At 40.5% G+C, this 10,516-nt stretch overlaps 1 protein-coding gene across 2 annotated transcripts in view; it reads left to right on the top strand.

Moving 5' to 3' along the window:
* The first annotated feature begins 2,559 nt into the window (after positions 1-2,559).
* The window catches only part of LOC113028035 (transmembrane protein 150A-like), a 28,039-nt gene continuing 20,082 nt past the window's right edge, over positions 2,560-10,516 (top strand). The window contains exons 1-3 of one of the 2 annotated variants that reach the window (XM_026177992.1): positions 2,560-2,764; positions 3,438-3,967; positions 6,492-6,617. In XM_026177992.1, the coding sequence (XP_026033777.1) occupies positions 6,553-6,617 (65 nt within the window). In that variant the 5' untranslated portion in view covers positions 2,560-2,764; positions 3,438-3,967; positions 6,492-6,552. Of the gene's footprint in view, positions 2,765-3,416; positions 3,968-6,491; positions 6,618-10,516 lie in introns of those variants that run through there. The other variant, XM_026177993.1, reaches the window with a different exon arrangement.

Genomic DNA, 10,516 nt, shown 5'->3' with positions numbered 1-10,516 from the left:
GTTAAATCCCCGTGAAGCTTTTAAACTAGAGGAATTTGTCTTGCTGACACAGTTAAACCACACCGGCCCCCTGCAGCTCTGCAGCTCGCAGCACACTGCCCTACAAACGTCCAAGCTGAGCCGAGCGCTCTCTGGGAGGTCGTGGGTTGATGGAAGACAAAGCTCTGCCTGCTCAGCACATTACAGTCTTGTAGCTGTGGGTGGTGACACCAGAGGACCGGGAGGAAAGACACGCAGTGGAGGAGCCGAGAGGGAAAAGCTTTAAACAAGCTCGTCACAGAGGGTTAGGGTCACGACAACAGTGAGATTTTTCTGCGTGAACACCACCAGCTCGTGTTCAGCTCGGCTCTGTGATGGAAAGCAAACTTTTTATGAAACTTACAGAAACGAGTCACATTGTTAGGAGCTGAATGTGAGCAGTGCGCAGAAGAGGGCAATCATCTCAGTACAAACACAAGCTGTTACAGCAGTTTGTGTTTGTGCAGGAGCTCATGAAACATGTAGTGTTTAAAGTAATTAAAGATATCCTTCACATTAACACATCCAGCACATGTTACTGTAATTACACACGACAGACTAACTGTATAATTACATATGTTTTAATCATCGTGTTCATATTTATTAACAACTATAACCTGTAACATGAGATTAGACTGATAAAAATTACCCTGAATGGTTAAATGGGGCATACTTACATGTTTAACCCTTTTTTAAGAACAATAAATAAACTCCTATTTGTAATCGAGTACTTCTGCATGTTAAATAATAAACTCCGTCTGTCTGTCCACGTTTATTTAAATTGCTGTAACAATATAAAACCATCATTTCTTTATTTTCGAGGACTTTCTTCATCCTGACGCTCTGTGGCTGTTATTGCAGTCTTTGGCGCCCTCGTGTGGCAGGAGGCTGTCATTACCGCTTTCTCCACATGTGCTCCAAACTATACGTCAGCGGTGCGTTTGTTTCTTACTACAACACACAATGTAACGAAGAACAGCTGTGCGAACCTCTGCACAGGCGGGCACGCGAAGAAGCACGTGAGGCAGCCTCCAGGTGCCGCCACAAACCTGGTTAATCTGAACTTCATGTGTTTCCTTGTGAGGGTTTGCAGCATTGGTTGCTTGTTTTGTTGGGAAAATGCAGGCATGTGGTTGAGTATTTTCAGTTTTCGTTATATGGGTACAGTATTAATTCAAAATAGGGTCACAGCTCTTTGTTCTTTGTTTCAGGAAGCCTGTGGCTGATTGTTTTTACCATGTAAAAGATGAAAATACGCATCTTCTCTGATTGGCCTTACTTTGCGGCCGATTATTTCACAATAAAGTTTCACCCCACGAGGCGCCTCTTTGGCCCAACCGTAGACCACAGATTTTTCTTGGAACAATCTGCGGAATAACCTTTCTGAGAAAACCCCAGAGCCCCTTCAATTTCATGGCTTTTTAGTAAAATGAAAAGCTTTTATTGAGAAGAGATTCCCTTTTCACTATTGATTCATCTGCAGGGGACCTGCAGGGTGTTTTTAAAAGGGACACACTGATAAACTGTGTTTTCCTACAGCAACCAGCTGCAGATGTTATTTTGTCTTTTTATTTACTTAGCCTCTGTTGGATGACAAGACAAGACAAGACAGACTTGTATTTTTATCGAACTTTTCAGGCACAGAGGCTTCATTTACACTTTTGCCATCCTCTCTCCTTTCATTGTTTCTTTCTATTAAAGCTAACATTACTAATGAATGAAATCTGGACCACGACCCAACCAATCTGTTCTCCCCGACCCCCCACTGATGTTCCTAATCTGCTGTGAAAATCCGAAGCTGTTGGCTAACCGAGTAACAGGTGTAAAATTTCCCCTTTTAAGGTAAAAACCAGCAGAAATAGGAAGTATGCTTAACTGTATTTACTTAAATTATCCCTATAAATGAATTTCTAAACAAAGCAATGGACGTTTAACAGTTGGTATCGCTTTTATTTCTTTATTATCCATCCATCCATCCATCCATACATCCATTACTTAGCTGTGTCTACTATTTTGCATGTAGAATTAAAAAAAAACAACTTTGAAGACATTTTCAAGGACAGAAAGTCAAAGCTTCTAAAACCCTGTGATTTGGGGGTTTAACTAAGAATTACTTTGTTCTGATTAATTTGTGGACATGTCTTAGTTTGTCCCTACAATGTACTTAATCTGGTATTATAAAAGAAGAAATAAGTATATACAGAGAGCCTTTCATCTGACTGAATGAATTTGTTAAAGCATTTGCACAAATATAACCAATAATTATGGACCTATTAAACCTCTGCCAGACTAAAGTGATAAAAGTATTACATCAAACGATTCAACTTTAATTCCTACAGTGTCAATAAGAGTCGCCTCAAACTGGCTTATATTATATATTAGATAGAGAACCCCAACAATTATTTACGAGTAGCATTTGGCGACACTGTCTTTTCACAGGAAGAGACCTCTAACAGAACCAGAACTGGAAGGGACAGCGAAGAGAAGAGAAGAGAAAAAACAAAAAACATAGCGAAAGTGGACAAAAGTTAAAGACACGCAGCAGATGAATGTAAACAAAGTTGAACTCTGATCAGCTGATCTCACTGCCAGCTCAGCTCAGATCTCATATATGGTGCATTTCTTAAGCTGCTTTAACCTTCTCACAGTTGCTGTGCGTCAGCGAGCCACTTTGCAACCCACCTCCACTCGACCTCCTCCTTTCCTGCTCTCAGACCTCCCCCACTGCCGTTCATACACCAAAATAGTTAAGTAACATATAAACAACTGACTGGTAGAAAAGTTCCTATTTTTTTTTTTACTTTCTCCTATAAAAATGTCTATTTTTATAGAAAAATAAATCTCTGTGAATTAACCAGAACTTTATGTTTTATATTCGTACAGGACAGTCGGGCCAGTGAGCTCACCAGCGCTTTTTCTGTATTTTGACTAATTTTATTTATAGAAAAATCACGACATGCTGTTGAAATTACACTTTTAATCTCAGGGATTGCTGTTATAGATACACTAATTTATTTCTTTACACTGACAGAAAGGGGAGTTTCAGTGGCGCCCCACTCAGAATCAAAGTGGGCTGTTTGTGGTCTACCGTGTAAAATGAGTTTGACATCCATGGTTAGATCAAAGTTGTAACACAAGGTCTAAATTTCTGCAGATACAAGTATTAGTTTTGAACTCAATTTAGTAAAACGTGGAATTAAACTATGATTTTCCCCCTGTTTTCTTGTTATGAAATATATTATAGTGGTTGTAATGGCAGAAGAAAGTTGTGAGACGTCATTTTATTTGACTTTTTCGGATTTCTATGGATAATTTTTCAAGTCTTTAGCTCTCAAATGCTCATTTCAATAAGAGGTTTAGAGAGGTGGAACTTCTTAAAGCTCATTCAACCTGACAGTAACTTTTTCTCATACATTCAGGTTTTCCCAGTGAAACATCTGGAACAAACTTGGCAGAATCCTGACTAAACTCCGGCCTCAGCAGCCCGGATGTGCAACTTGTCTGACTGCAATCAATTAGTGAAATTAGTTTCCTGGAACACGCAGAAGTCCCGTTTGCCCACCCACACCCGTGTTTTAGACTCAGAAAACATGAAAAACGTGGCAGAGATTTCCCAGAAGCAGTGCGAGCTTTAAAGCAGCGATGACTGTCGGGTTAGAATAACCTTCGCCTCCACCCGCGTGGGTGGGAGGAGCTACCAGTCACCGACTCCAGCTGCTTTCTTCACCTCCCACCACAGCTCAGCGGGCTGCCTCGGGAGCAGGATCGTACCGACGCCACCTCATCCGTCTCCTCTCCCGATCCCGATGAAGTGATACACCTGCAGCCACGTTTGGACGATGAAACATCAGAAACACCAGCTCGGCCTCACTTTTCAGCAACTTTTCCCCGAGTTTGGAGGAGCTGGGAGGAGACGCGGAGACTGAGGAGCCCCCGCTGAGCGGCAGAGGTAGGATCCGAGGACTGAAGCTGTGCATCTCAGGTTGTCATGCATCTAAAGCATGAAGGCCAGCTGATCAAGCTCAGAGGGGTTAATGAGGTCAAATAGACGCACAGCAGGAACACGAATAATCTGAAATTACAGACTAAACTGTGGCAATAATTAAAGATTTTATAATAACTTAAGACTTAATGTTAGTCAGTTTTTATTGCACGTGATTACCTGTAACCTCAACTATTTTATAATTTTATGATGTTTCCCAGACATTTTACTTTAATATAACACAACATGCAGGCTACTTATTTGAAGCATTCCTTATTACAGTCTTAGAAAGGCTGTGTTAAAAAATAACGCACGTGTTGCAGTTTCTGTGTGATTTTTAACAAAACACGCCTAAAATAAAAAAGAAGAAAAAACCCAAAAATGAATTTCAAAATGTCAAAATCTGACTCAGCTTGTGTTTTCAAGTCTAGTTATCATACATTAAATTTTACATTTATCACGTCAGATAAACGAGTTCAAAAACGGTAAAGCTGAACGTTTACAGGCAGATTGAATATAGAATATTTCATGTTTAATGTAGGATTTAATAAGATAATTGCATACTTTGCATGTGAAAATCTGTATTTTCCCCCTTAAAACAGGTGGAAATAAGCCGACACCTGTTATAACTGAGGATGAAGTGTAAAAGTTACTTTTTGGACTCTGTTAAGTGTGAAATTAAAAGAAGCGATGATTTGTAAATCTCATAAAACAATAAGGTGAACCTGAAAGTGATGCCAGCAACATGTTTATCACTGTGCAGCATCCTCTCTTCCTTTAACAACAGCTCATAAACATCTGGAGCAGCTGCTGGGCTCGTGGGAGAGGAATGTTGTCCCGTTCTGGTTTGAAACCTGAATATACTCAGAGCTGAGGGTCCTTCTCCTCTTTGGTCTGGAGGATTTTGATTTGTGTGATCACAGAACATCTTCACACTTTTCCTCAGGTTGTTTTAAATTAGCTTTGGTGATGTTGCTCGAACATGTTTGCTCTTCTACGCACGATCGAGCTTTAACCTGCGTTTGTGTACGGCACAGTGAGCTGAGTTCACAGACAGAGATTTCTGGAAGTGTTCCTGAACCCATCCAGTGATTTCCATGACAGAATCAGGTCTGGTTATGACGCAGTGCCGCCTGAGAGCTGAAGATCACGGCCAGCCACTATTGATTTTTAGCCTTGTCCCCTGCGCACAGAGATTCCTCCAGATTCTTGGAATCAGTCGGTGACATTATGCTCTGTTAGATGTCCCAAATGTTGCTGCCATCAAACTCAAATTAAGCTAACATTTTTCAACATTTTATGTGTTTTCTTTGTTCTGTTGTGAATAAAATATGGCTCTATGGGATTTTCTTTTAACAGTGTCCCAACTTTATAGGAATTGTTTGTGTAACAAGTCACAAAAATAGTAATACTCAAGTTATGTGCTGAGCCCTAAATGTGCATATTTTTTATGAATGACTGGCAGTAATTCACTGAACTCTGTAAAGTTCAAACTTACTGTGCTTAATCTGTGACAGGACGATAACATGTCCAAGGACAGAAACTGTGATACCTCGGCCAAAACATAAATCAGTGTCCTGTATAAAAAGGTTTCAGTTTGGTGTGTGGACTGAGAGCTGCTCTATAGTTTTATATGTTTATTTAGGAAAATAGCCATACAGACAGAAGCAGGACTGCAGGTCTGAGCATTGGCCCGTCGTTTTCACAGGTTACTGTTTGTTTCGCTCTGTGTGGGAAAGCACTGATGTATTTGTGGAGAAAGTGATGAAGGTACAAGTTTGACAGCTCGTCATCTCTGCTGCAGGCCGCTACATCGGACCTGCACGACAGACACAAAACACGTTGTTCAAGATGTAATATTCTCCCCCTTACATCACTGCAAGGGGACTGCACATCTCTCACAGATGTCTTGTTTTGTTCAACCGACACTCCAAAATGCAAAAGACGTTCAGCATATGAAACATAAAGTAGGGAAAAGCTACAAACCCTCACTTTTAACATAAGATATACTCTAAAAACTGCGAAACTCCAATCTTACAGCAAACAATAAACGCAGCAGCTTTAGTAAAACAAGAATCGCTTGAGAAATTAAAGTGCAGTATGGCAACACAAAATGCAATCTACTACACACATACCAAGAAAGAAACGAACCCAGTGAGTAAAAATCTAAATGAAAGACAATAAATCATCATGTAAAAAAATGCACGTAATATGGCAAAGAGCTCTAAAGGTTTTATTTGATTGAAACTGAATATAAAGCAGTGCAGGTTTCGGTAAATGTGGAAAAAAAGGACCAAAAATATTGGAAGACAAAAAAGTGGTGTGGTATAGGGAAGTATAGAGGAAAGTTCAGTATAGGAGCTGGAACAGGCGGGAGTTTTATAGATGGATTAAAGAGCTAATTACCAATCAGGAATCCTGATTTCAGGATTTGTGATTGTAATATTTGTACGTTTGTTTTCCCTGACTGATTATGTCTGCGCTCCTTCAGGTCTGTAACGAAGCCCGTGTCCGTTGGTGTCGTTTGCGGCGGAGATCGCCTGGCGTCCGTCATGTCGCCTTGGATGATCCTTCCCGTCAGCCTGCCTGTCTTCATCATCACAGGAATATGGGTGGTGTGAGTACCTCCGAGTAAACAAGCCGCGCAGCAGCATCTGCAGGAGGTTCCCGTGTCTGTTTGTACACTCAAAGTTTAAATATGTATTTAAAGTTCAGCTCTTGAAACACTCACGTAAACATTTACTTCTTTTGGATAAGATTAGGACTCGTTAGGGTAAATACATTCAGCTGCTTCCTCTTTAAATACGAGCCTTGGAATCAATAAGTGTGTAGTGATGAAGGTGATCTTTCTTCCTCTAAAAGACAACTCACGAGTCAAGCTGTCTGCACACGAGTGTGGTCACACATGTTATCTGTTATCCCTGCTGCGGTCACCATGATGTCGACTGACGGTGCAAAGTTCATGCATGTGAAATGTTTTCCTTTTTTGGAAGCCAGAAAAACGCTTAGTCTTCATTTCAGGACTTTGCAGGTGAAGATCGAAGATGTTTTAAAAATCCTCCCCGGCTGGAGTTAATGCTTGTTCCTGCAGGCATGTAAGAACTCCTGAAAAGAGACCCAAGAACCTCTGTTTGTGGTTAACTGCAGTTCCTCTGATAGCCACTAGAGGCAGCCATCAAAGATGAGCCTATCCCAATAGGCTCTCATGTTAAAATGACCAGCATGTTTGCAGACTGCTCTGAAAAACTGTTTGTTCTGTCCTGCTAATGACACTTGTAACATGCTTGGATATTTCTTCATAGCTCACCCATTTAAATGCTTTAAGGCTTAAAGTTTGACATTGTTAAGGGTACGGCTGCTGGGCGATAGGTGGATGTCGACATGCAGCCACTAAATTTTGTGTTTTTTGTGCGGTTAATTGTCACAAACCATCCAATAAGTCTGTGCTTCAGTTGTGTCAGTCAAACTCTAGAATTTTATCCATATTTTTAGCACTAAATATACATTTTAACTTTCTCGAAGGTGATGAAAGTTAATCGTTTTTAAAAAAATCAAATCTAAGATTTCATTTCTCTTTAAACAAAACTGCGAAAAGTCCCCCACTAAAAACAAATTTTGCATTTATCTTAAATCATCACTGACCAGAGTCCATTGAATTTAACATTTTTTCACTGTACTTTATTGAGAATTGTTTAGGGAAAATGTACATGTAATCAAATTACTTAAAGTCAGGATTTTGATTTGCAATGTCCTGTTTTGATCCTTAAACCAGGATAAAACTGATAAAACCTCATCAAGTAACAGAGCTCCCAGCAAAAAAGCAAATAAAAGCATAAAAAAAGGAACTGTTTCCTTTGATCACCACACACGAGTCCCTGAAGAGACCAGAATACTTTTCTAATACTGGATTCTTGGTGTAACCTTTTAATGAAATGTAATGGTTAGTTGGAGGCTCATTTCTGTGCATGAAAAGGTCAGTCAATAATAATTAATGTATAAAAGTCAGTGTAGGATTGTGTAAGTCTATCAAGAGTGGCACAGATGAGTTATTGCTCCTGATAATGATCTCTTGAGGAAAAAAGCTATCCAACATCTGTGCTCCCAGGCTGGATGACCTCTGGATAACGCCTTCTTGCACTTTCTATAGACTAGGATGCTGGGAAACAGCTGATTTCTTTTCCTCTCAAAGTGTGAGAGGTTTCAGAGTGTTCTTTGTTAAATGAGTACGAGAGTTCTTCACGCCGGGCCTCTAAAGCTTGAATCTGTAATCCCCCTCCTCCTGCTGTTTTTTCAGGCACGTCGACACCTGTCTGTTTCTGCCTTTGAATGCTTTGTCAGCTTTTGTCATGACCTAAAAACTCCACAGCTCTGAGCAGCCGTGTGAGGCTTTTTGCGGGAAAACATGAGGAGTTTGAGTTTTACACTTTAACCAAAGCGAAGTAAATTATTTATATCAAGCTGAAATGTGTCACATCTGAAGGGAGAAATGACTTTTCTTTTTTTGCTTTTTCCAAAATGAAATATTTTTGTTTTTTTCTTTAACTCGTTCTTTGTATTAAAATCAGTAATAGGTCACAACTGAGCAACTTGCTCTCCCAAAACATCAGCTAGAGCTGGACTGTTGCATGCTGCACGTTTATTAGGAGGTGGGCAGGGTGGTGGTTTATGCTCATATTTTGACCTCTGCAGTGAATCCATGCACGTGGCCGTTGCCAGCATTCACGCTTGGGCTGATGCATTGTGTGTTAAGTATCTTGTGAGTTTTTTCCCTCATGGGTCAGTTTGTGGTCAGTTTCACTTTTTGTTTTTTTGGCAAAAATGTCCATCAAGTTTTTTCACTTCTTTGTACTTTTCCTCATATCTAGTTTTGGTAATCTCCCTCCATGAATTTACTGACACGTGTGAGTCCTGATGTAGAGGCGATGATTGTTGAACTGGCCGATCACAATAGTCGCAGGCTACGTCTACACTCATCCGGATAAATTTGAAAACGGCATTTTTGTCTAAAAACGCTCCACTCCACAATATCATTTTCAGTCATTTTCACAGAGTTGTGCGTCCACATTGAAACGGCCGAAAACGCTTACGGTCCAGTACTGCTCATCCGTGAAACGCAAGAAGATTCAACCTGCCTCATTTCTGTCTGCCGTTTATGTCTGTGAAGGTTCTCAGTCATCCAGGTCATCGTAGTCAAAGGAGCTTGCAAAGAAAAGCGTCTGGACTTCTTTAAGTTGCTTGAAGACGTTTCACCTCTCATCCGAGAAGCTTCTTCAGTTCTAAGGTCAAATGGTGGAGAGTCCCAGATATAAACCTAGTGGGAGTAAACCCCCCACAGAGGGACAAAAGGACCCCCTGATGATCCTCTAATCGCCTGAGCCAAGGTGGGAAACTGGGCGTGGGTCCCAATCAGCCAGAGTTTCAGGATGAGCTCATTGTGAAACCTGGCCCCACCTTATCATGCGAATTCCTGAGGTCAGCTGGCCCAGGATGTGAGTGGGCGTTAAGGCGTCTGGGGAGGAATCTCAAAACTGGATTATAGATGGCAGAGAGTTGGTGTTGTAAACCCCTGCCTCTGTTCAAAGATGGTCGCTCACAGTGGACATAGATGGCTTCTTTCACTCCTCTTTCAAACCATCTGTCCTCTCTGTCCAAAATGTGAACATTGGCATCCTCGAAAGAGTGTCCTTTTGTCCCTCTGTGGGGGGAATCTCCCACTAGGCTTATATCTGGGACTCTCCACCATTTGACCTTAGAACTGAAGAAGCTTCTCGGATGAGAGGTGAAACGTCTTCAAGCAACTTAAAGAAGTCCAGACGCTTTTCTTTGCAAGCTCCTTTGACTGTCTGCCGTTTATTTACTTTCCGGTGTTGTGCCAAAAAGTGATTGCCTGCTAAAAACTGATTTCCAATGTTTCCGTGTATTTTTTATGTGTAATATCTTTACGTATGTTGGTAAATAGACTTCGGTGAACAGCGTTTACAAAGGGGTTATATAGAGAATTAAAAAATTATCTGTTTTTTCAAGTATCTTTACAACTCTGTGTTATTGTACTTACATTATAACCGTTCCGGTCCTTTATCCCCACTTAAAATATTTTTACAGAACTATTGTAATATTTGCTGCCATTTCTGCTGTCCTCTTGGCCAACTTACTCTTACAAAAGACATTTGTAATGTTAATGAGATTTTTTTTTAAACTGCATAAATAAAGGTTATATAAAAGTCGCTGCCAAAAACTGATTGCGGCTTCTACCTTGTTACACTAATGTTGTTTGTGGCTCAATATGACTTTATGTCATCCATGAGGGATGCATTTGACATATGTTTCACATATTATAGCCCAACAAGTTACTAGCAGTTTAAATACCAGCAATCAGTTTTTGGCAAATACCGGAAATCAGATTTTGGCAGACGATCACTTTTTGGCACAACACCAGCTCTTTGAAACGTCGCGGCAAAAGGTCGAGGAAAAGCACCAAGTTTTTTAAATGGACTAACAATGAGGCGGAGTTGTTGC

The sequence above is a fragment of the Astatotilapia calliptera genome, chromosome 8 (genome assembly GCF_900246225.1).
Source record: "Astatotilapia calliptera chromosome 8, fAstCal1.2, whole genome shotgun sequence".
Classification (NCBI taxonomy): Eukaryota; Metazoa; Chordata; class Actinopteri; order Cichliformes; family Cichlidae; genus Astatotilapia; species Astatotilapia calliptera.
Note: the sequence above shows the minus strand (reverse complement) of the source record. Positions and strands in the feature narration are given on the sequence as shown.